Source organism: Embiotoca jacksoni, unplaced genomic scaffold (assembly GCF_022577435.1).
Source record: "Embiotoca jacksoni isolate LCO1_2020_lvr unplaced genomic scaffold, fEmbJac1.0.p SCAF_19, whole genome shotgun sequence".
NCBI lineage: Eukaryota > Metazoa > Chordata > Actinopteri > Embiotocidae > Embiotoca > Embiotoca jacksoni.
Window position 1 is genome coordinate 5,684,464 of NW_027185329.1, and position 27,101 is coordinate 5,711,564.

At 40.6% G+C, this 27,101-nt stretch overlaps 1 protein-coding gene across 2 annotated transcripts in view; it reads left to right on the forward strand.

The window, feature by feature from the left end:
• Positions 1–276: 276 nt before the first annotated feature.
• The window catches only part of raver2 (ribonucleoprotein, PTB-binding 2), a 110,405-nt gene continuing 83,580 nt past the window's right edge, over positions 277–27,101 (forward strand). For both annotated transcript variants that reach the window (XM_069153168.1, XM_069153169.1), the window contains exons 1-3: positions 277–298; positions 720–1,013; positions 20,112–20,178. In XM_069153168.1, coding sequence (XP_069009269.1) covers positions 729–1,013; positions 20,112–20,178 — 352 coding nt within the window. In that variant the 5' untranslated portion in view covers positions 277–298; positions 720–728. The remainder of the gene's footprint in view (positions 299–719; positions 1,014–20,111; positions 20,179–27,101) is intronic.

The window sequence follows — 27,101 nt, forward strand, 5'->3', positions numbered from 1 at the left end:
TCATTATCTATTCAGTATTTTCAGGATATTAAAACAGTCTTGTTACAGCAAAAATTAAAGACACTCCAGTGCAGCTGATCACAAGCTGCTTGTTGGGCCAGTTCAGGTGCAGGCACGCGTGCGCACACACACACACACACACACACACACACACACACACACACACACACACACACACACACACACACGTTTGGTTTATCATTGACTGTGTTGACCAGTGTTAATTGGCTCCTATACATCCAGCAGACAGTTGGGGTCGCCAGGACTCCGAGGTGCAGCCCGACATGCTGGAAACCATGTGAGCTCAAACTGCTCATATAAACAAGTTTCATTCCTCTGTCATCACTGCATCCTAACCTTCCTTTTGTTTCGTTAGTTTTAGAGTAAATCGTGTGTATAACAGAGCATAATGGTTGTAGTCACTGTTATCTTCCAATTCAAACAGAATAACAGAAGAACAAACCAAGAGATTGCAAGTTCAAAGGCTTTGATTAATAACTCTCATACACAGATGAAATATATTTGCTCATTCCAAGAACAATAAATCCATTTAGGACTAGTTTACGCGTCTCACTAAAGTGGTAGCTCTTTGCATTTATTCGCGACTGTCAGTGGTTTTCTATCTCTTCCTCTCTCACCAACACACACACCTCCCACCTGCACTCGCTTCCTCTCTTTGACTCTCTCTCTCTCTCTCTTTCCTCGCACTTTTCCCTCAGCTACCCAAGATGGCGGCAGCCTCATCCATCCAGCCGCCGAGCGTTCACTCTTCTCTAGCCCGGGATAGCGCACTTTCCCCGGAGATGGACAGCCCCGAGAGCCGGCAGCCGGAGGATGAGGAGGCGGCGGCGGCGCCGACGACGACGCAGCCCTCCGATTCGGGGATTAGCTTCCGCGACCTGCCGGACCTGGAGCCGGAGGAGATCGAGAAGAGGCTGGCCAAAACTCGCCAGGAGCTGAGCAACAGGAGGAAAATCCTCATTAAGAACCTGCCGCCTGACACCACTAACCAGGTACACGTCAGTTTACAGCGGAGAAACTCAGGCAAAAGTCGCGGGGCGCAGAATGGTTTCAGTTTTTACGCACACGGAGACTGTTGGCACGCCTGTGATGCTCAGTAGTTTAGTTTGCACTCTCTGTCGCACTTTTCACGGTTTAATCCGTGCGTTATGACAGACACGGTGTCTGACCTTTAGTGATTATAGTGACATCAATTTTCCCCATGATCATCCGGGATAAAAGGCTGTTTTTAATCCTCAATGGTATAGACTTTTAATAAAACTTAAATAGTTCATTTGAAAACAAACGTATAAGTTCATTTGGCTATGTGTGTTGTTTTTACACTTTTCTTATTAAAACAAGTACGATATATGTCTACTTCTTTGCAGCTGTTTATTCCCAAAGGTAGGCGACCCCCAAATAGTATTTAAAGGCTCAATATATATTTGATGTTTGTATTTTGTATTTCTCACAGCTGATTACAGCTTAAGATGTACAATTTGGCCACTAAACATAGTTATGTTAAGACATTATTGATTCAAACCTAAAAAAAAACAAAAAACGTCAGTGAAAAGATATGCCTGAACTGGCCTCCCTTTGCATTTCAAAATTGTGATGACTCGGCAAGGAAAGTTTGTTGCTTTCCTTGCAACAGGACAGGCTGCACATGAAGTCCACTGTTTTTCCATTTCTATAGAACGTATTCATGCACCTGTAATCATTAATACGTCATAGTTTTCCTGTTGTTTGCGTCATGCCTCTTTTGTTAAACTGAATGTGTCACACACAGCACTGTATTGAGCAGTTAAAGATCTCAACCGTGTCTCTACTGTTATACAAATATTGTTTTGAGCAGCATAAAGAACAATGAGAACTCCTGTGGTCATGGCAGACATGACAGGTGGAATCTATGATTTCTGACTTTATGTTAGTTTTAAACTGTTGGCTTCAATCAAATTACTTTAGTGAAAGCAAAAGCAGATCCCCCTTGTCTTTTATGTTTGTTGTACATGCAGGGACTTTGCATGCATGTTTCTTGTCAAAGAATGCAGGGTGACATCACTGTTTATAAAACTTCATGACCTTTTTGATTGTCTCCTCCCTGGCATTGTTCATCACTCGTGTCAGCATGCAGGCCTTTATGAGGGAGCGTGCTGATGGTGTGGTCCTTCAGGGTTGTAGCACCCAACAGTCTCAGAGGCTCGCTGCCAAGAGGACTGCCAGCACTCTGCCGGGTGTTTGTGAGAGTGAGAGAGTGTGAAAGAGTGCAACTGCTTGGTGTGTGTGACAAATGAGGAACAGAGGGATGAAACAGGGAAAAGTCACCTGGATCATGTGAAGCAACAGAAGTGGAATTTAGTTTTCCCCTCTTATTTATGTGTCAGATGGAGTGTGATGTGCTTAGTGAGCCTTAGCAGAGCAGTCGGAGAGCAGAGCAGCATGAAGCCTGCCCTGCTGAACGTTCTGCATAGATCCATCCATTTAAAGGAGCAGTTCACACTTTTTGACAATAGGCGGTGTGAATTTCGACTGGTAGTGATACTGTTGAATTGACATGAGCGCAGGCTTTGGATCTGATGTTGGGAGATTTCACAGTGATCCAGTGATTGTTAGACAGAAATGAACCATTAACAAAAATGTTTTAAACTACATCACTGTGTTCAAATATTCTCACCATTAAGAGCAGAATACAACTCCAGCGTGCTGCATTTTAATTTAAAATCCCTCATTTATTCATTTATCGCTTAAAAAAAAAATATGCATGGCATATTCTTTTGACAGCTTCTCAAATACAAAGACTTGCTGCTTTGGCTGTAATCCTTGATTGGATATTGTTCTTGGTTTTTCAACAGTTGGTACAAAAGTGATTTGATAAGGACACCTGGGGCATTATTCTCTAACATTAAAGCCCCTTTTCTTCTGCTGGTACCGACTCTAATCTACTCGACTCTCCTTGCTTTTGTTACCAGGTACTTTTCTGGATTTTATTTTCCAATGCAGATAGGACTCCCTCAATGCTTTTATGGCAATGCTGCATGAAACTTTTGTGACGTCATCTTCAACCCGACACAAACTGGGGAATGTCTCTTCCCCCTCCAGGCGTTGCCACTAATCAAGTAGTCCAGTGAATAAAAAAATTGCAGCTGCTACATTAGCTGGGCGTTATGCAGGATATTTAATGTTGCAAACGCAGTGAACGCAATAATTGTGACGATTTTCTTTGACCAATCAGTGGTCTGCAGTGTTTTCACGTACCTTTTTTAGTATCTGCTTAGCTCACTTGGTATCTCGATGGAGGTGATACCAAACAAGTACCAGGTACTATCCAAAACTTTTGCCAAATGGAAAATCAAAAAAGGTGAGGAGAGTCGAGCCGAGCCGAGTTGATACAGGCAGGGGGAAAGGGGCTTTAGACTAAATTCTAATATTCTAAATTATTAATCAGTTAATTAAAATGACAATCAAAATTAATCAGTAATGATAACACTCTACACCCTATCAATTTTAATACTCGTTCGGCCAGATTTTATATCTTGTTTGTTCATTGGGCTTAAATCCTATTGCTGTTCTTCTCCGTCATTTTCAGGAATCCAGTGACGTTCATAGTGTTGGTGTTTACATTACATTACATTACAGTATCTTCCATAAGGTTATGAATTCCTGGCAAAGGAAAGTCCTTGTCACTGCCTTATGTAGCCTGTCTGATGGACTCAGCGACACAGTTTACTCCATCTTCCCATTCCCCTCATACCCGCTGCCCCATTAGAGAACACTCCATCGTAGACTGGATGTGTGTGCGTGTGTGTGCGTGTGTGTGTGTGTGCGTGCGTGTGTGTGTGTGCGTGTGTGTGCGTGTGTGTGTGTGTGTGTGTGTGTGTGTGTGTGTGTGTCCGTGGTGCACTGTGTCAGATATATGGTCCCGCTGACAGTCTTCATCTCAGGGACAAGTGGGGGATGGGAAAGAAGGTGGAGGAGTACGAATAGAAGGGAGGGACGGGGAGGCGGAAGTGTTTGGTGAGAGCAGAGTGGGAATGAAAGACTATAATGTTAAAGGACAAGCAGGATAAAACAATCTCATGAAGGATGAGGATATCTTTGGGTTTTCTTTTGTTGTTTAAGTGGCTGTAATTGATATTTTCCTAATGACTTTTTCAAAGGACTGCAAAAGATGTAAGAGTGTGGAAGGTGTTGCTTGTAGTAATTTACCCAGAGAGAGTTATCACCCAAATCTGCAGCTCCTCTCAGCTTTATGAGGCTTTATAGTAAGTTTCAGCTCAGAAAGACAGTTCCAAATAAATTCATCCATCCATTCATTATGTTTACCCGTTTTATCCTGTACAGTGTCTATCCCAGTAAAGTTTGGGTGAAGGTGGGTTACACCCTGGATCGGCCTCCAGTTCATCACAGGGCCAACACAGAATGACAGACAGAAACCAAACAACCTCTTCGAACAAATTCTTTGATCTGTCATTTACCTAATTTATGTGCACGTGTCTCTCAGTGTGAAAATCTCTACTGTGTTCTGCTGTCATTGACGGTCACATTGGTTTCTCTTGTCCCCTCTGATCTCTGTGTGTTTCACGAAGGGCATGAAACACACTCACACAAAGCGGAGCAGTGGAGCGACGGGGGAAATGAAAATGAAATTACTCGAGTTGACGTGAACTACATGACTTTAAGTGCAATAAAATCCAACAAAATTAATTTATTAATGGCCAGGCGTCGACTCCAAACAATCGGAATCTGTCGAGGATGCTAACGTTAGACACTCTGCTGCTGATTGTGCTTTAGTTCTGTCCAGAGCTGTGGCAGCTCGGCTGCTGATACAGCTGCACCCTCTGACAAGCACAGGAGGACAGGCTTTGATCCATCTTAGCGGTCAGAGAGGTAATACTCCTGGCTTTACGAGAAGGATATTAGTAAGATTTGATGCATTAGTAAATAAAAAAAAGTACACTATAATTCAACACCATACAGTCTTTTAGCACTCAGACTGTGATCACCCCTCATAGTCTATCCTGCCCTCCATCCAAGCGCTCAACCTCAGAGAAACACTGTTACTTTCTTTCTTTTTGAAGCTAATAAGCTAAACTCACACATGCGCCTTTGTTTATTTATATTCCTGTTTTCAGAAATTGGACCCTAGTGCCACTGACATGCTGCGGGACGGGACATTAGTTATAAGTACTTCCACTCGAAGTTGAACCCTAATAGTTCGGTAAACAATGTTGTCTGTGCCCCGACTATGCAATCAGCAGTTAGAATAATACAAATGCTTCATTAAATTCAAGGAGCTGTGTGTGTGTGTGTGTGTGTGTGTGTGTGTGTGTGTGTGTGTGTTTGTTTGTTTGTGTTCGAGGGGTCCTCTGCCAACTTGAATTATTCAGTTTCTTCGAAAAGCACAAATTCTATACAACACATGTACTGTATGTGTGCATGTTTATATGTTCCTTTTGAACAACAGGAGTCTGTGTGTGTGTGCAGGCAGTTGTGTTTGCATATGTACAGGTAAACTCAAATACCTGTAAATGTGACTGAGCAGCGTGTGCCTGAGCTGCTCTTTTTCCACCCACCTCCTCCTCCTGCTTTACATGCAGTGATGTGTATGTGTGAGTGTGTGAGAGTGAGTGTGTGAGTGTCACTAGCAGATGTTCATGAAAATCTGCCACTCCTGACAGTGGGCAGTCTTTATCACCTCCTTTACCTTTGAGGCTGCGTGCACAGACATGGTTGTGTTTTAGCAGTTTTCTGTGGCATTCATCACCTCAAAGTTTTGCAGATGTTTGTGACACAACTATTTCAAGTAACGCCTGTTAGACTGTTGGTACAACATTAACAGACCAACGTGATAATACGGTGTATTCATTTGCTTATTTTATGGCATAATTTGGCATCGGCTCAAACATGAAGGTGACTTTCTGTGGGTGAGAGAATGAACCTGGCTGGAGATCCGCTGTGACCTCTGATGATGAGCCACTTCAGGTCGAAGATGATGGTGGAGAGGAGATAGACGAGTGTTGTAAATTAGTGCTGGGTGATTTGATTAAAATCATTATCAACCATTTGATCTACAGCATTTTATAAATTGATAACGCACAATGTTTATTTCAGGTCATTTTAATAAACTGTTTCAGAGTAAACGGAGGAGGTGGAATGTGCTGACTGGATGAAAGGCTTGGGAGGAACATATGAAAGGCATTGACTTGGTAAACAACCCCTCATCCCCGGGCGTCAAATACTGACATTTTGTCAGAGCCTGCTAGCTTCTCATACAGTACATATGCACAAGGTATAAATTGTAGCCACCAAGAACCAACCATGTGGTTAGGTTGGAGCCAAATGTGTCCAGTCCCAGTTTGGTTTGGTTTTGGCACCCAAACTTGGGTATGTTAAATAAGTTAAATAGATTGCATTATGTAAGTAACTTACCTCAATGTAACTAAAAAAAAAATCCACATTGATTTTTGCTTTCTCATGGACCCCAACATCAGGTCAAAGTCCTGTGTTGGTTTCATCCAGCCACCACCGGTCTCATCATTATTCCATCACATGACCATCACATGTGTCTCTCTCATGCCAATTGCTTTTACAAATCTGTAGTGTATTTGATGCCCTGGGAATGAGAACAGGATGGGACAAGTACAGGAAGAATGAAGAGTAGAGGAATTGGTGAAAAAGCTGAAAGTAAATAACAAGTGTCTGTGAGAAGTACTGAGACAACATGACCTTCTTGATTGAACTACGACTGCACAACTTCCTTCAAAAGAGAAATTTTAACTTCCAAAAAGAAAACAACTTTTCTCCAATCGGATCTTTCTCTCTTTGCGTTGGTTAAACTGTGATTGGACCTTACAAAATCAGCCTGCCTGCTGCTCACAGCTGCTGCCATTGTTGCGTGTAAATGGTTGTGCGTGTTTGTCGGGGGGAGATGGAGCAGGCGGTTGACACAGTTCTGCTGTTCTCTGTTTGTTCGACTCCTGGATCCTCCACGTTTGTACAGCAGCACCACATAACTGTGATGCTTTGAATGCACAAATGTAGCCTGGTGCTGCCAGACCCGAATTCAGTGCATGAATATATATATATATATGGCACGCTCCACTGGGGATTGTTTCCAGTCGTATGGTGGGCGTAGACTTCTGGTTCATTTTTAATCTACTGGTGCAGCCTTTAACCAATCGGCATTGACCACCATATGGCGAACTCAACAAGCTGTAAACAACAGAAACTGTCCTCCAATGAGATCAGAGTGCAACACCAAATGCCCACTGCAGACTCCGGCTTCAATTCAATATTTTCTAGCGTCGCCACAACTCATATGGCTTCTTCTAGCTCTACCTCCACCGCCATTGTTGGAACCACATTTAATAACAAACGCTTGACTTCAACGTCATCGCACTTAACCACCTCCACTGGTCACTGATTGGTCCGCCCTTCAGAGTGGCTGAGCAAACCTTAACGTAAACAGGATTTCCAGACTATAATCACGTTGAAAACTGAAGCTGTGACCGATAGGTGGGCGGAACCAGGCTAACATGAATGAAGAACATGATCAAACATTTGAAGAGAGATTTTTTTGAAAGTACACTGGAGAAAGATCATTGTGACATCAGAAACACATGTCTGATCTGCATGTTTGACATTGCTGTGGAGGGGAAGTCCACACTGATCAGAACCTCATGAGTAACGAAACTACATGTTATAAAAATTGAACACCTCAACAATAGTGCCAGATGTTTAGGTTATGTCTGATCAGAAACACTTGACTTCATGTGTTTGAGTTAACAACATGAAGTCCAGTCAGTGGCAGCTCCCTCAGTGCAAACGTGTCAATAATTATAGAGGTCACATCTGAAATGACAAGAGTAAGCCATGCCAAGTTCCCCTTCTGTCACCCAAGAAGAGGGACCACACTATAAATCCAGCAAGTGACTACTACAGTGTAAAAGTACACAATGCCCACTCTTCTGGATGTTAGTTTCTCTTGTGAGATGCTGATGGCAAAGTCAGAAGCACGAGCCCATCCATCCTCCCTTGTGTCAGTGGTCTATTTTCATACAGTAAATCACTTTCAGGAGTTTTATTCTACCCACGGGGAACAATCTGTCATTCTGTTGTAATCAAATAAGTGACAAAAATGTCACTAATGTATGCCGCGGAGAAATACAAAAAGAAAACTTTATCCATCTAACAGAACGACTGTTGAATTCACCACAGTAACATACTGGGAAATTCATGACCAAAACTTGACATCCGAAGTTGAACAAACAGGAACGTAATTTATTTTTTTTTGTTAATAAAGAAATCTTTTTTTTTTAAATTTTGTATCGCTTTTCTGTAAGTAAACCAAGTCACCATGGCCAGAAGATGTTCTGCTGTCTGATTAGCAGTTCGTTTGTGTGCTTACTGCCAAACATATTTAACTACATATTAAATTGATATAGTGGCAATCAAAATGATTGTAAACAACCAAATTTATATTCCAATTTAGTTAATCAAGTTCAGTGTAGTCAAGTGTAAATTGTTCATTTCAATAGTGTATCTGTTGATAAACATAATTTTTAAATCATTTTCCCGATAATCTAAATATATCTATGGCAAAGTTTCGACTCTATTTCAGACTGTTTAACTTGACCGAATGTCTCGATTGAGTCAAGTAATGTTAAGCCACTTTCGATCGTAGAAAGTCGGTAATACAAAAATGTGTGATGCAAGTACAGAGGACATTTCGTACTCTCCCACATCCAGCCTGTTGATGTATGGGGTGCTTTCACTGGCGCCTTGGTGTATGACTACAATGACTACAAGAGGCCATTTAGTTTTTATGTCTGCGAGCTTCTCTGCCAGTCTCCTCGTTTCTCTACAGTTGCTTTGCTTTTTCTGTTGCATCATGCTGCATCATGCTAAAACTCTCCTCCAGGTTTTGACTTAAATTCAAAGCCAGAATGTGCATTAAGTGCTGTGAAGATTTTTGTTCAACACGTTATGTACTCCCATGTTTTATGGCAGTGTCAGAAAGTAATACTCTGAGGTGTAACAAGTACGAGGTCAGCTGTGAGCTGCAAGGTTTTTTATCTTTAATTTCACTGAAGAAAGCGGACCAGGAAGCGACAGATATTTAGTTTACATACTTAGAAGCAAGTAAAAAACTATTATATAAGGAGCTTGGGGAGGGTTACACTGCCAACAAAGCTGCCAAATCTTTAAGAAATTGTCTCAATCGAAAAAGTGACTTGCATATTGTGCCTGCTAAAAGCACACCTACAGTATATGAAAAAGGAAGAAAATGGTCAGTATTTAGGAATCAAATTGGAAACACCAAAATGTAACAGTGGGGAGAGAAACCCATTTACAGGGCTGTATGAATGATGGAAGCTAATGTATCTACCAAGCACTTTTCTGAGGCTCGCACTGGTATTGTAGATCTTTGATAAATAACCAAAATTTTGGGGTTATATTATCTTTTTAGTTTTCCTGAAGGCTAGTAGTGTAGGCTGCCGATAAATGAGGCTCAAACACCTCAACACATTTTAATTTATATTATCCCAAGTGGAAAACCCCACACATCGTAGACTGCGAGCCAACTCATACAAAAATAATGAATTTTTTACCCAATGACTAAATTACTCTGCTGATATGTTTAGGCGAAGTGACTGTTGGCTAAGTGGGAAAAATAAGCCCCAACCTGAGCCACGTCGCTTCAGGGCCAGAGCCAAGCGGAGACGAGTGGGTGTGGAAAGGGGAGGGAAGTGGGGACACGCCGGCTGACAGCAGAATCTGTCCTGTCTCAGGGCAAGCCACCTGCTTCCTTCAGCCCACTGGATCTGCCCTCACCGAGATCAAATCAAAAAGATACTCTAAGAAGGAGAAAGTAAAATGAAGACATACGTAAGCAATAGATGGGGTTTGACTGAACAGAGGCAGAAGCTAAATGCTGAGGCAGTGCTTTCCTGTAAGATGCTATAGCTCTAATGGTCGAATATCTGACAGCATGAAATCAAGAGGGAAAACCCCAACATGATATACTACAGCAGTAACTTTTCTTGGTGAAGATTTTTAAACAATATTTTCCTACTGAGGAGTTATCAAGGTATAAAGGAAATCTATTTTTAGACCTTTTTTGGTCACTTGCAAGGGTGATGACTGCTTATTTCTTGTGCTTCCTTAGCTCTATCTACATTTCCCAGAAATGTTCAATTTCCTGACTTTGGTCTTTGATAAAGAGACTGAGTTCCGGGCCTTGAAACATTCATTCAGAAACTGATAAATAATGGCATTGATACTAAGGCCAAACTGTATTCCAAAAGAATTTCAGTTACACAATAATTAATCTGCTGTCATTATTTCATAGCATGATAAATACTGCATATTTTGCTGTAGTTTTTTATTCATATTGTATGGGTGCTGAATTTTGATACTTTTACGGCACTGACAGAACTGCTTCAATACTATAGAATAAAAAAATGCCTTGTCATTCGGTGCCAAATTGTCATTCGGTGCTACATCCGCACCAACACTTCAGAGGCCGGTATTGAAGTGAAGGTATCAGTACCGTTAGCATAGTATTGAAATTATTTTAACAATAACCATATTATTCTTTAATTATCAAGTACATACTTGGGCACAGCAAGAAAAAAATAAGGGCAAAACTTTGTATGTCTTCCCACTTACTGTACCTGAAAGGTGGATAACATGACATGGGATCTGCAAGTTCAGAGGCAACTTACAGTAGATCTTTGTTCAGTCAGTCAAGTTGGCAATTCTGTTTGGAAACAAGAGAAGCAACAGCTACACGTGCACAGATCGGCCCAACCTAAAATCAAATGCAATTAATATCCACAAACTCCTTTTATAATGTTTATGTTGTAAATTGCCCAAAAAAACTAAGAAGTAACAAAGCTGGAAACATGTGACCCAGGGTGGTAGATTCACAGCTTACACACAAAAATGCATCGTGGACTGGCGAACACTGTGCAAAACAATTCAACAAGTTCTTATGTGGGAGCTTGTTTGTGTAGTGCACTGCAACATGAGGAGTTTGGCAGCCGGTGTGTCGTGCACCTCTTGGACCATGTGCCGTGACTGCTGAGGTTGATTATGGGTTTGAATCCCTGGTCCTGCTGCGCCGCTTTACTGCATCATCTGTCTCTACTCAACTGGAAGTGAACAAAACATCTGAGGTGGGCAAGCCAAACCCAGAACAAATAAAGTAAAGAGATTACTTAAGACATTAAAGAACCTCATATCACCATTTCACAATTAAGAAAAGAAGGTTGATGGACGTGAGGGATTTGTTTCCGTGCGTATTCTTCATTCTTTCCAGCTGTCACTCGGCGTGAAAATTTAACCAGACATAGAGTTCAGCAATGAAAAGGACAGATAACGAGAGAAAGCAGAAGGATTCCAATGAGGTAGAGGAGAGAAAAGAGTTTAAGGAGATGTCAAGGAAGGCAGAAAAAAAAAAGAGCCTGGATAAAGAGAGAAGGGAGATAAAGAGAAATAAAAAGGAGAGAAATCAAAACAAACTTTTTAAACGAAAGAATTCTACAAGCGCCGAGTGAGGGTGTCGAACTAGCATACATACAAGGTGTGAAGATTCTGTGAATGTGTTCGAGAGAGAGCGAGAGATGCCTGCGCTCGTGTATTTCTGCTTGTCTGCTCGCAATATGTGAGCGTTCTCGAATTCTAAGAAGCTCTCCTGGCAGCCATTTGATGGGCCAGTGATCCGTGCTGTGCATGAGTTGAGCCACCTGTCTCTCTCTCACACACACACGCACACGCACACACACACGCACACACACACGCACACACACATGCACGCACAGCTTGGCTCACAACCAAATATGTAAAACTGTGTTTTTCTAGATATATTTCAGATGTGTTGTTATAATTTCCTGTTAATATGAGTCTAATTGTTAAACTATATGTTGTAACAGAATTCAGCTGTTTAGATGTCTCATTCATTTGAAAGGAACTCTTTTGAATGGCAACATTTTACACCGTTTTTCTGTCATGCATTCATTATCATCAACATTTGCTGTTATGTCGAAGTGTGTTTGAGTCCTAAATTGAAACTATTTGTCATTTTTTACACGCAAAAAGTAGAAATTGTGTTTATGGTAAAATTGTGTTATTGAAAGGTTGTTATTGAAAATGTATATTGGTCAAATCAGATTTGGTACAGATCATTTTGGTGACAGGAATATATTCACACTGCTCATAAACCCTCTTGTATGATTTCAGCGTTATAAGCGCAGCTCTGGTATCGTGAATAATAACGATGCAGTGATTGTAATGCTAATAATCTCCAACCATACTGTCGAGTTACTGTAGCATGGGAGCAGTTCTCTGCTTGGTCTTGGTCTTCCTCTCCTCTTCTTTCTCTGTAGCATATATCACTCTATCAGTAGGTCAAGGACGCAGTAACTGCTGGTAAGGAGGCCACACGGAGTGAGTCTGTCCCTTAATACCTCTGTCCCTCCATCTCTCCCACACACACACACACACACACACACACACACACACACACACACACACACCGAGATGAAGTGATAGCCCACTGCTTCTTTTCCCCAGCTGCCCTTTTTGTGTTTTTAAGCCTTTTTATTTATGACAGCAGGACAAAAGAAGAATGAGAATGTGTGTGTGCTTGTTTGTGCAGTGAATGAACAGGTGTCACAGTAAACACACTTTTCTTTCCTCTCTTTCTTCTTTGTCTGACGGGGAAAATCATTCTAGTTTGGCTTCCATTTCCATTACCTTTTTTTTTTTTTTTTTTAATTTTTTTTAAATTTTTTTATAATACGTTCTCTGTATAGAATGTGATCATCTTCAGACCGAATCGCAGAGTGCAACAGGGGAATTAGAAATACTGACAAATGTAAACAGCGAAAGGGTCAAAACAACAGGTGACAAGCAGTTAAAAGGCAATTTGCAGGGCTGTTGCTCTTTATTTGAGGGAAACTGAATGAAGCTGTGACTGGAGGGACAGTTACTGACAAATACAGGAATGAGCCGTGTCATTGTAAATCACAGATATCGCAGCAATATAACGCTTGTCACACTTAACTAATCCACACAGACATTCTCTCTCTGGGACGGTTTGATGTGGCGAGTTATAGAAAGGCTTGTTTAAAGACACTGATGCTAAATGGAAGTCATCTGTTTGAAGGAGGGTCACTTTGACCGTTTACCGGAACTGCTGTCCCGAAATCAACGTGCTATTTTCATGTATTTTAAAACACATTTTTCCACCTACATTTTAGCCTAATGGCAGTAACAAATTGTTCCCAGACACAAATTCTCTGCGTACATATAAGGGTCTGGTAAGGCTCTGTCGGACATTGTGTCCAATCATTGCATCATAAAGGGTTTAGAACTCGGGGTTCATTTTGAAACTATTGCAGCAGCCTTTAACGGATACTGACCAACATTTGACATAATGTTATTCACCGGAATTGTAAATGACGGAGACCCTCCCCCCAAAGTGAGCAGGTTGAAAATATGTGGGTGACGCCAGGCTAGTAATGAAACACCTTTGTCATAGTTTACATCTATGGTAAATGCAACTTAGTCTGCTCAAGACACCTTTTCAATTTATTTGGGATGTCCTGATTCCCAATCTGCAGATACAATTTGATACTTGCCTAGATATCGATTGATATGTAGAAATTGCCGCTGTTGCTGACTAAATTTGTCACTCCTCAGTTTTTCATGAGCTTTTTCAATACTTGAAAATACTTGATGTCCTGATCAAAACTATTTGAGCTTTGAATAGGATATGAATGCGACTCCTTGATGACTCATTTAACCAGGAAAGATTCTGGCATGTCACAGCAGGAAAAGTGCAGATGTAATTGATAACATCAATCATTACTGGGTGCCACTCAGTTGGTCTAATTTTAGGGGTCGGGGATATTGTGCATGCTTTCTCACTGTCATGCGTTATTCCGACATTTGATGTAATTGAATTAAATCTGTTTCACCTGTGCTGTTTCAGGAAGTCAAACTGTTTGCTGTGAAAAAGGGAAGCAGTACACTCCACAGCAACGGCTTTCAGAGAGCACTTTAACCCAACAAGGGACGAGGGTAATTCTGGTCTGTCATCATGGATTTAAAATCTGTTTTAAAGTGAGATACCCCTTTGTGAATGCTATGCACGCTGGTCTTCGCTTATAAGCAATAGAGGAGAGATTGAGTCTTAAAGCTGTATTTTACCTGACTCAGTGGCCGAGCTTGGTGTTGGTGAATGTTCAAATTTGTGAACACACTGGTGTGAGAAACTCTAGTTTTCAATCTCATTTGCAGCAAAATGATGTGCTGTGGTGAATGAGAGCAGCACTGAAGCGGTTGGAGGTGGAGAAAACCTAACAAGTGTGTAGTGCAAGGATCTGCATTTGAACTGGCCAAAATTATTTTAGCGGATACGAAACTTTGTCCCTGATAAATTTACTTTTTTGGCAAGACCAAAAAAATGGACTCCAGCACAACGTGGTTGCAGTGAGCTTGAGCTGGAACAGTCTTAGGCTCCGCATAAGCCCAATAATGTTTTTACTTTTAAGTTCAAACGCTCATTGAAATGATTGATTTGATCAGCCAATCAGATGGTTTGATTCGCCACGTCACACAATATGTTGTTGGGATTTGGAAGGTGTGCGTGCTTTCAAGTTGTGGGTAGCAGTCAGTAGCAGTAATATGAAATGTATTAACATAACGTTGATGAGGCTGCGGTGGAAGTTGGTTTGGTTTGTTCTCCTCTTGCATTGCAGCTATTCCTCAGTGAATTACAGCTGAAAGTAGCTGCAGTATTTAGCGAGAATAAGCCGACAGGTGTGAAGGAGATTATCAGACGTTTGGGTGCTGCTAGTTATTTCATGTTCCATACATGTAGTCTTACCAGGTGTCGGACCAGGCTGCTCTCACATTCCTTATCAAACCCATCCTCTCAGGGCGGTTTGCTTTAATGCTCCACCAAAGTGTGCACCCACACATGCTAGCACTGAATTTGGCTGTGGGCTTTAAGCAGTAGTTTCGGGGCCCTGACTGGACTTACTGGAAATGTCAGATTTTTAAAGTGTTCCAGCACGCAGAGGGAACATTGTAGCACAGAATGAACAGAATTACTTTCTTGGTTATGTTATGGAAAAGCTTTACACGCAGAAACTGTTTCTGGTTGACTATGTTCACTTCTGTAGCGGTAAGAGGGAACAAAATGTAACTTAAGTGTAACTCAGACTATTAAAACCAGGGTGATTTATTATTTGCAGTTTGTGGATTTAGTTCAAGTTGAGTGTTAGTGTTTGCTCTAGTCTTACTGGAAGTTTTTGTTATGCCTAAATTGACACAGCTGCATTTTTTTTTTCAAACAACACCAGTGACAACAGTGAGAAAAAGCTGTCAAGAATTATATCATTAAAGCAAGCCATTGCTGTTTTGTTGTGTGTGTCATGCGTTAGCCAAAAGCTCTAAAATGATGTCAGCAGCTGATGACAACACAATAATACAACTGGCAACATAACATTTAACAAATCATTCAAGTGTTCCTCCATGTATAGAGCTGCTCTTAGTATTTTTATTTACATCATCCAAGCTACATCCACACTAACATGTTTTCTTTTAAAACTCATAATTTGCTACGTTAACGCGAGTAAATCTCATCCTCGTCAGTCAGCCGCAGCGTTTACCATACGTAGCCTTTACTTAGGCGTCCCGCTCACGTAGAAAATATCCCTCCGTTTCAACCTGGTAAAACTAACGTTCGAATGCCTTACTTCACTCTTTTTGAAGTCATTTTTGATTTGCTTGCACTGCAGCAACTGAAGGCTTCTCTGTGCAGCTAGTGTCTGGCTCACTAATGTCTACCAATAGCATGTGGTGCGTTTAGTTAACGTTGGTCAAAAGAGCATCAAGCAGTAACTTGCACGTGAGGTGTTTAGAGGACATCTGTTATTTATAGCGACAAAGAACAACCTGGGTTACACTCTCCCCATCTGAACTGCATGAAAACTGAAGATTAGTACCTTAATATGTAATAATAAAAAAAAAAAGTATCATTCAGGAACCGTTACTAAAGTCAAGGTATCAGAATTAGACATTTTTTAACTATACCCGGCCCTACAAGGGCAAGGCACATTGTTTTCGTATAGAAAGACATTTTTGAATTATGTTTTGTCTGTTGTTACTGTAGTCTGAAAAACATTTTTTAAATCCTAGATCACGTCTGAAAGGAATCTTTTTTTTTTTTTTTTCTTTTCTGGAATGTTATCACCAAGCCCGTCCTTTCTGTCTCTTGACTGAGCCCACTGGCTGCTTTGAAACACTTGGGGATGTGTTCATTTGAAAGCTGTTCAGATAGTTTTGTGGGAATCTCAATGAAGCAAAGTGCAACATTATTGAACAACAATGTGATTAGATGCAGTGAAAGAAAAGAGATCATTAAAACATGGGATGTAAAAGGAAATAGGGTGTAGCAAAGTGGAATATCATAAAGAAGAGCAGCATGGTGAGCTCAACTGGTAAATTGTATGGCTGAGACGGGAGGCAGGATTGTTTGTGCTCCTAAAAATAGTCCTTAAATGTCTTCTGATGTGCCAGTGCTGAGAGAAACAAACTTTCAGCTCAATTTAAGTACAGAATAACAGCGGGCCATGCAATAAAAGAGCTCCAGAGAGAGAAGAACACTGAGTGGTATAATTTCACCTCGTCTTAATGTCACAAAGTGCTCTGCAATGTCTGTGTGCTGTCCAGTACAGGAGGAACTACTAATAACAAAAAGAGCTTGAGCCATTTGACTGTTTTTACATTTTCTTGCACACCACTTCACTTCAGTTCTATTTTTTTTGCTTATTGTCTTCACTCATTATTTCCTCCATGAAGGCAATATGGTGTCCTTTTTATCTATAGCCTTCGTGTCAGTACTCTCATTTAAACAAGAGCTCAGATTTTCCACCAGAAACATCCTTTATGGGCAGAAAAAGATGGAAAGAAAGAGCAGGATAAAAAACAACAGGAAATTTGATACAGAAGAAACCCAGTGCATTAAGTGAATTGAAGCATGTAAGCACTTAAACTGAGGGATAAGCACATATAAAAAAAAAAAGAAAAAAAAGACGTGCAGCTTTGGCTGCAAGGAACAGCTTCAATCACTTTGCTGAAATCCTCACGTTTGATCTAAATTGTTTAATCCTATTTTATTGTTTTTGTGTTTGCCTTATAGTTTAATTGTCTACGGCCTTGTATTGTAATGGCACAAGTGCGTGTGGGCTGATATGTGTGGGCATGATAACACCAGGAAAAAACCCTGAAAACATTGCTCGCTGAGTCATTTTGGGCTGTAATGGAGTCCTTTTAGACCATGACGCATTCTTATTTTCTAAACAGGCAAAGAAATCTGCCAGTGTGGTGGAGAGCATTTCCACTGTTCAAAGTATGTTCTAAAATCAAGTCTTATTTTTCCCTTGTTTTAATGCAGCGATCTCAACTATTATGTCAAGGTTAAGACTCAAATACAGGCAGAAATTATGTAATAAATTGGAGATTTTGTTTTGGTTTCAGGTGTTTTTTTTTCTTAATTTTCCCTTCAGATTCATGCTGCCATTTCTCAGAAACCTCTTCTGCCTGCAGCAGGACAGATGGATCTCGAAAGAGATAAATATGGAGCAAAAATCCAAAGCAAAACACCTCTTTTTCTTTTCTCTCTCTCTCTCGCTCTCTCTCTCTCTCTCTCTCTCTCTCTCTCTCTCTCTCTCTCTCTCTCTCTCTCTCTCTCTCTCTCTCTCTCTCTCTCTCTCTCTCTTTTTCTCCCTCCCAGCGATTACAGCTCACTCTTTTTAAGGGCGAGCGCGCTGACCTGCTGTGTGGGCTGCCTTGCATGGCCTTCTCTGATATGGAACATGGCCGCTCTGTGTGCGTTAGTGGGCTGGATGGTGGTTAGAAAAAGACAACAATGTACACATTAGAGAACTTAATCGAGCCTGTCTTTCTTTGACTTCTGGAGGTAGATATTTTGTCTTTTAATAAAAAGATGTGATAAATGGAAGCAGGGATGTTTTCTGTGAAGTATCTGCACACCTGACCTCCCAGAAATGTCAAACCTGCTTTCACACTCATTTGAGCATTGTGTGACCACAGCTTACTGCATTACAAAAAAAACTCAACTCCAACTTCATTTATGTATTTTCATTGAATGGAAACAAAACATTTCCGGCATTATCTGACAGTGAATAAAAGCGCAGCGTATGGGCAGCATTAGCTGATATTACAGAACAGCTGTGTCCTCCTCAATGCTAATCGATTCTTAAAGACCCTTTTGATAACCTCTTTTATTTGCTCTTGGAAAAGCATCCACTTCACATTTGTTAACTGGGTTTGAATGAAATAGGGTAGGAACATAATGGAAAGAAAAGACAAAGCATACCTCATCACACATGCAGGATCACGGTGGATTCAGTGTGTTTGCACCAAACGGCAACCAACAGTGATGTTACCCATTAGTTTGTGAGCGGCTGTTATGAAGCCTCGAGTTCGAATTTTGCCCGGCGCCATCTTGCTAGTTACGAGCGCTTTGGAGCTGGAATTGACCATATTTGGACGAGCTGAAGGGGAGCGAGCGGTGGATCTGACTCCATCTGATTGGAAACCCGCCGATACTACGCCTACCCATCGATAGCTGTGACCTGAAACAGACAACCCCCCTAAAACACAGCTTTTTGAGCCTTATTTTATAATTAATGATGGGATTATTTTCAGATGGACCTCCAGAAAACTAAAAAGAAGGAGCGTCTAGCAAAACTGAAATAACTCGTGGAGAAATTTTATTGACCGAGAATTTTATGAGACTGGTTGAATGGGAGTCTATGGAGGTGGAGGCTTTTTGGAGCCAACCTCTAGTGGCACTCGATGGTATTGCAGTTTAAGGCACTTCCGCATCTGCCTCATTTTCAGTCCGATGCACTCTTGGACAGTTTTGACAGTGACTGGAGCCACGAGGTTTCTCATGTCACAGGAGCATATCTAAAAAAAAAAAAAAAAAAAAGCACTTGTTGCCAAGCTCTGAACAGTTTGTACCGTGTGCAGTAATGACTCTGCGGTTACATAACAGTAAAAATCAGAAAGGCACCAAGGATAACAGAGTTAGCAGTGAGCAGCGGAGTTCGTAACACAGTGTGAGGATCTCTTGCTGTGCAATTGCACCTCTCTCTTTCCTCCTTATTCTTTGTTTCACTTCATTTATTACCGTCACTAAAGAGACAAAAAACACGACTGCAGGAGACTTGGATATGCGTCAGTGTGTGCCCCTCATGTGGATTGGAGTGCGGTGTGCTGGGCTGCTGTGCTTGTGAGCCTGAAAGCCGACGAAAAGCTTTTCATCTTTAATACACTTTAATAAAAACATAATTAACCGTTCGAAACAAACTCCTGTTGTTAAGAAGTCTCCAATCAGAAAGTTTAGTGTCAAAAATTACAGTTTCAATTACTTGAATCAATTTATTGGAGGATTTTGTCTAAAGTCAAGTTATCACAATTAGTGTTTGAGTACTTTTCTGTTATCGAAAACAGATAATTATTTATCAGTAATAACTGTCTTGTCGTCAGTCTGACTTCATTTCAGTACATTTTTGACAGAGTTGTATTCACTGGACTCATTTCACTATAGTTTCCTTTTTGATTAAAATGTTGTGTTTAGACCTAAACATTTAAAATTATTAACAGGTTACTTGGTGGACCACCAATTAACTTAATTAATAATTAGATAATAAGATTTTTCTTTTTTTTCTTAAACCCTCGAAATGGTTGGATTTTTTTTTTTAATTGAATAGGTAAAGAAGACTGGAAATCTGAGTTGAAAAATTCAATATTTTGTTCTTTACCAAAAACATGTTAAACAGATAGTGAAGAGTCATAAATATGATAACGGCATTTGCCATCATACTTGACGGAGATGAATTTAACAAATGATAGGTGAGATAAATAGAAAATATATTGTTCGTGCCATCAAGTTGGGTTAGAGAGGAATCCTTTTGATGACATCATAGTTTATTGATTTCAAAGTTAAACGGTTGTTTGAACATTTCATTCTTTTAACTTTTGTCTGTTTTGCTTTTTCTTTGTAGGAAGTCCATGAAATTCTGAAAGAATACGAACTGAAATATTGCTTTGTGGACCGCAACAAAGGCACAGGTAAGACTCACATATGACCTGAAATGCAGGGACACTCACACAAAGACACCTGTACTCCTATATTTGTGAGGACCCTATTTGATGTAATGCATTGTTTATCCCCTGATATTTACCATCACAGCTAAATAACTTCTCTCAACTCTGATCGTTAAAGTGCCCTTTGAAGAAGTGGCAACTAGCCAAAATGTACTGTGGCTGAAATGCCAGTTGGTGCTCACAAAGATAGATGTACAAGAACACACACACACACACACACACACACACACACACACACACACACACACACACACACACACACACACACACACACATATGCACGCAGCTCTGATCAAATGAGCCTGTAAACTAAACCCTAAACATACAGCAATAGCATAGTGATAAGTGATAAGGAAAGTAGTGCAGTAGTGACATTCTCGGTGTGGGTGGAGTTATGCAGGAGGAATGAATGTAATAGTTTAACATACCGTGGAAACAGTGTGAGACTCGTGGACACGTTTGTCTCAAGTGACCACAGTTTGTTTACTTTTTCATTCAGGGCAGTATATATATATTTTTTCAATTATATGCAAAGTATTATTGTAACACTGAAGGTAACAGTGATGCTGTTTATATGACTGACCATACTACATGCAGGTTTAGGTCCACACAAGGTATAAAAATCCACAACTGACTCAAATAAATGAAATCCAGAGTTACAAAGTGCACTACGCCCCACAGACTCCAGTGAGTTTCTTTTAATTAGTTTGTATTACTCTTAGAAGTTATGATTTTTATTTTTTTTTTTATTTTTTATTTTTTTTTAATTTTATACCATATCTTGCCTTTCACTCTGTCTGTCTTTAACTACACCTCCTGGAGTTCACGTTTAGAGTATAAATCACTACATAGCATAACCACTACATACCTAAATTAACCACATTTTAGACAAATTTGAATTATAGTTGTAACCCTGGAATATAGTCCAATCTATAAATTAATCGAGGAGAAAATGGTGTTGTATTGATTTTAGAAGGTTTTTCCACGTCCTCCTCACCTTCTGAGTACATTTGGTCGTTATAGGTCTGAAAATAAAAGAACACACACACACACACACACACACACACACACACATACGTGACCCCCCCCCCCCCCCCCCCCTCGCCCCTAGAGTGTGTCCCTTTCCAGGCAAATATTACATAGTGCCTATATTTAGTTGGGGCAGTCAGCCAAGCACCTGAAACATAACACTTTTAGAAAGTTGAGCAGAGCTGTAAACAGCTGAGATATCAAAGCACCAGCCCGTCCAAAAGGTTAATGGTGTTTCAGAGCAAATGAGAGCCTGATGAAACACGGGCCCTCACCGGACCAGCAGCCATACTGCTCTGCTAATTAGGTCGCTGCTGTGGCGTCGGGCGTTGACGGACAGAGGTGGGTGGAGTGGGAAGAGAGTTGGACATCACGGACATCAGAGGCTGTTTAAGACAAAGTTACATTTTTCTTACCAAACTCGTAGTGATGCCTGCAGCAGAACCACGCCCTCCCTATTCTTCCCTTCTTTTTCTTTCCCATTTTCTCCCTCTCGCTGTCAGTCCCTCTCCGACGGCCACCCGTCCCTGCCAAGGTGTCTGTTGGTTCTCCGGTTAACTCACCACTTTCACCCTCTCTCCTATTTTTGTTTCTCCATTTCAATTTTTTTCTGTAAAGTACCGCACATTTTATTTTAAAGGACTTACTCCAGTAACTTGCCAACCTAACATGGTAACTTCTGGGTGTCTCCGTATTGGCGCTTTGAATTAAGATGGAGAACGTTTTCGGGGACATTGACATACATCTTCAAAGAGTTCTGTTGAGGGCCTCGGGTGAAAGCAAGATAAGTAGGTATATTTTACTTTAAAGTTACAGTATATTTCCAGGTAATAATGTCGTCACTAGCTTGTGTCATCCATCGGCACCGCTCTTCCTTCAACATTTTCTTCTTTACCACAGCCACAAAACCGTTTTGCCCCCTTCACCTTCATCATGTTGGCTTTCGAGTACTATGCTCGAACATTTTTTTTTGTCTAATTAAACATATTTGTCCATGAACTCATCCATTGAGTCATTAGTGGCGTCACTTTTAATGGCACATGGTTGGCCTGGTAGGCTGTAGATTGTTATGAGACATCCTCCCAACAACTCACGGGTTATCAACTTTATCCACCTGGCTGGAAAACAGTTCTTCAGTTTGTGCGAGCTTATGTTACTTATTTTACAACTTTAACACTAAGCTAAACCACCCTTAACCTTAAAACCATTGAACTTTTTTCGAGATCTGTTTATTTTTCCACCCGTGATGCTGTGCTGAGGCTGAGCTGCTGGCTTCGCTTCGTGCTTTCTTTTTGAGTCCAAGTGGCCAAGCTCCAACTTGGAACAGTAAGACTTAGTTATTCTGCTCATTAACGCTTTTATCTCGCTGAAAAAAAGTACAAATGGGATTGTTTTAGGTGGGATGCAGCCTCAGCAGGTGGGGTAAGCGGCGAGTGTATGCGAGTGTTTGTGCATGTGTGTTGGGAGATCCCCGAATGCTTCGGTTAGAGGTGTGGAAGATTGATTTCAAGCCTGTGTAGCTTTTCACATTGTGTGGAAATGTGTGTACATGTGTCAACCCATTTTAGTTACCTCATTAGGACCTTTTCCGTTATCAACACCAACCTTGTCGGGACCAGTAGTTTTCTTGTGGCCCAGTCCTGATTAGCCCAAAGGGTATTTCTGAGGTCCTGGTCAGGGTTAGCGGATGGGTGTGAATTGGGATTAGAGTTAGGCATGTATTGGTTATGGTTAGGGTAAAGACTGTCCTTAATGAATGGAAGTCAATGCGATGCCCTCACAAGGATAGCTGTACAAACTGGTGTGTGTGTGTGTGTGTGTGTGTGTGTGTGCGCGCGCGAGTGCATGTGTATGTGTAATATTTGGCCTTCATCCAGTAGCTCTCTGGCTTTTCACCTCGTCACTTACCGTAAACACACACTCCCGTGAGACCTCAGCTCCTGTTGCTTTGTACTTGGTATATGTGAGTTCGTGCCGACAGTTTATACATGCGTATATGTTTTAAAACAAATTTATAGCTGTGTTTCTCTATTTTGTAACAGGGAAAAGTAGTGTCAGTCTAGCGTGTGTCTGTGTGCATGTTTTTGTGTGTTTGTGACTCGGACTTGCCAGCCATTGGATCAGTTTTCATGGCAGCTGGATAACATCACACCAACCAAGTGTTTATGGTCTGAGTCACCCTCTCCTTCCTCTCGCGCTCTCTTCTCTCTTTCACATTTTGTCTCTCCGGTGAAACAAATCACAATATTCTCTCTTTCTTTCACTCTCTGCCACCATGTAGTAGTTGAAGATTTGAATGTGAAGGGGCTAAGAAGTTAAAGCTCGAGTTTAGTCCTTCAGCGTTGTTGAGAATACGTAATAGTGTAAACTCTCTGGTGTTTACTGAAAGGAGAAGATGCCAACCTTGTATATTGTGTCTCAGAATGTTCTGTGCACAAACTGGCTGCATACTGGTTTGACAGTTTCCACTCGAGGGAGGATGGTAACTCAGCAGCAATTTAAATCTTGAGAAGCTGAAAAAAATATAATTGGAGCTGAAAGTTGAAATGAAAAGTCATTATTGTTGAGTGTCCTTTGTCATATTCTGTTAATTTCGACAAGTGTGAATGTGAGCGCATTCCTTCACTTCAATATTTTTGTTACTTTCATGTCTCAGAGGCCTGGTTGTGTCTCTCCCTCTGTGCTTCATAAAAGTAGAATCTTTGATCACAAAGGTTTATTTGTGCAAACCCTTTTTATTTTTTATTTTTTTGTAAGGTGCTCTCCACTGATGTATTTCCAAATAAAAATGGATGGAGGTCTGAAACTTCCGTCAGCTCGTCCCTGGGGATCCCAAGCTGCGCCTAAATCTTTCGGTGTAACCCAGAGTTCACGACCATCGGTGAGGCTAGGGATGTTGTTTGAATAGATAGGGCTTTAGTCTGTTACAGCCACCACGTTACTGCTACCGCTTCTCAGTATTTCATTTGAAGCCCTTCTTTTAAGTGAAATGCCCTCTCGCATTCTAGCACTCACAGTCCAGCCCAATGCTAGGTTCCGAGTTATTCTTCTTTCTATCGTAAAATGACAAGGTACATAGATTTAGCAGTTGAATAGTCGATTGACATTTACATTAAACGCGGGCATCAAACTCATCATGTTAAAACTTTTCAGGAGAAATAATGAATTTACAAAGAAACCTTGAACACGAGTGTTACAGAAGCGAGGCAGGACTTCAACGCACGACACAAGCAGGTGATGAGTCTGAGGGACGGGGATGGACTGAGGGAACGTAATGTAATCAATCTTGCCTCATATTGTTGTGAGCTCTCAGCAGAGAATTAGCTTTAGCCTGGCGAGGTAATCTGTTCATCTGTTTTACAGGGACGTAGCGGGCTTTGATGTAATGTGTTCAGCTTGAACAAGAGAGGTGAGCAACAAGTCAGAGGGTTCATTTGCCCCAAAGGTTAAACTGGGAAAATGTTTAATTTTTCATGATGTGGAATGATTTGCCTAGAAGTCATGTTGCACACTTGAAGAATTAAACAGATTCTTTTGTTAATAGAGAAAATATTGAGCCATGTTGCAGATTTTACAGCACAGTACTCGAAAGAAGCTGTGTGTTTTGTCATTATGATGCAGAACACAGCTGTTATCAGTCAAATTAGCCTAAAATAGGAAATTGGTTTTATATTGGTTTTATATATCTTTCTGCTGTTGTTATCAGCCTCTGGGCTCTGTAATAAACTCACGATGAAATATTAATCATATGAAGGCAATGAAAGTTTCCTTTGTGAACTTTAAGGATTTTCACAAGAAGGTTTTAGTGTCATCAGATAAATACATCTTTAATGTCTCAAAGTTTATGGGATTACGTCTTTGGTAGAGAACATGTTACCCAACATAGAATAATAGTTTCACAGTGGCAGTCTTGTTTACACAGAAATATTCTCTGAGTTATTATTTGACAAAAACACCATTTATTATAAACAATGATTCACCAATATAGTACTTCTCATCCAGGAAATCTGAAGCAGAGATGATGTCTTCCCCCAAAGGTTTTGAGCCACATTCAGACCTCTAACATTAAGAAACTGCTGCACAGACATTTATCCAACAGGTCATCCTCTGTCCACAGTCATTTTTCATTGTTATTTCCTAACATCAATTATGGTATTTAAGAAATCTTTGTGGGTCAGACACTGCTGTCAAGTAGGTATGGATCAAAAATGGCATCATTTCCTCCGGGTCCTTGGAAAATGGCAGTGTGGGTTTATGGGTGCAGAGATTTTTATATAATTGGTGTGAAATACAGACATACTGTACTCCCTGAGCTGAGTGCATCGCACATGCAGACACCAAAGCATACTCAATGTCTAAGGCAGCCAAAATCCACTGACACCATAAAGTTGAGATCAGGCCTCTCTGGAGGTCGTACGATCCGCTGCGGGACTCCTCCGTTCTCCCTGTGCCTGAAAAAGGTTCTTTATGACTGTAATCTGGCTGTATGATCGTTGTCATGTCCCAGAATGACTTTCTGACTGATCAGACGCCTCGCTGATGTCACTGTATTTATAAGAATACAGTTATCTAAACTGACGACAACTTTTGAATATATAGGGTTACATAGATTTGCATTAAGATTGTGACTCATGAATGAAAAATAAAGTTACATAAAATGGAACGTTGCGTTTGATTTTCTCAAAACAATTCCACTATACACCATTCTTTTAGTTGTACACATCATTTACTGCAATAACTAAAAAGCAACGGACTTGTCACAGACAACTTTACTGAGGTTGTATTTGGAATTGTTTTTGCCGTCATTCCTCATTCTCTGAGATCCTTGTCTGTTAGTTTTTTTTAAATTTGTAACTGCTGGTTTTTGCTAGTTTTTTTTTATGCAGTCAGTATGTGATATACTGGATAACACTGGGTAACCAAATTTTTACTTTTATTTGTGGTCCCACAAACTAGAACAGGTGGACCTTATAGCACTTTTGATACTAAATTCGAAATGTGTCAATGTTTTTTAGGTAACAAACTACTTATTGTTTAATTAATTAAATATATTGAATTTGATCATTTTGTTTATTCAATTTTTATTTATTTATACATTTTAGTTTGTTTTCCTAATCCTTTTACTCTGTTTGAGTATATTATTCAACCTTTAATCCAGCCTCTGGTGTTTCCTCATTACAGATTTGTGTGATCTATTACATTTCCTGAGATCCAGTTTTCCTGGTTTTTATTGAGTCTTTTATTTTGTACGCATTTCTTTTGCTTTGCTCGCGGATGGGACAAAGAGGGTACCCGCAATTAAGGTAAAAGGTGATGAGGAAGAGGAGCTTTGTTTGTTCACTTCTTGATAAGTTCCCGTGAACCCGCTCCGTAGCAGCGAAATGCTTCTAATTAGCAGGCATCTTAACAAGATTCACCTTTTGTAGAAGTGTTTGCATCTTCCATTAAGGTACTTCAGTGTTAGAGTTTATTTTCCTCCAGCAGTTTCTCCTGGGATATGGGTGTTAATTACACTGAAGATAATTCTCTCTGGATCCATTAGTAATTGACCTCATGGTAATTTACTCACAGTGCACATCTTTCCCTTCTTTTGCTTTAATTGAATTTGTCCTGGTGTAACAACAGAGATGACCATGATAAACCAGTTGTCCTCTTGTGATTCTCTGAGGTGTTTTTCCTCACTGTTTGTGCGGTAGTCTCCGCTGGCTCCTCTCCCGGCCTCTGCTCTAATTGAAATGTACTGCTCGGAACAGCTTTGGCATGCATCCGCACCTCATGACCATATCAATGGACTGAGCCAGCCTCTACCGTTGGACTTATTAGGTCATACAGATGGGAGTGTTTATGTTAGTGTGTCC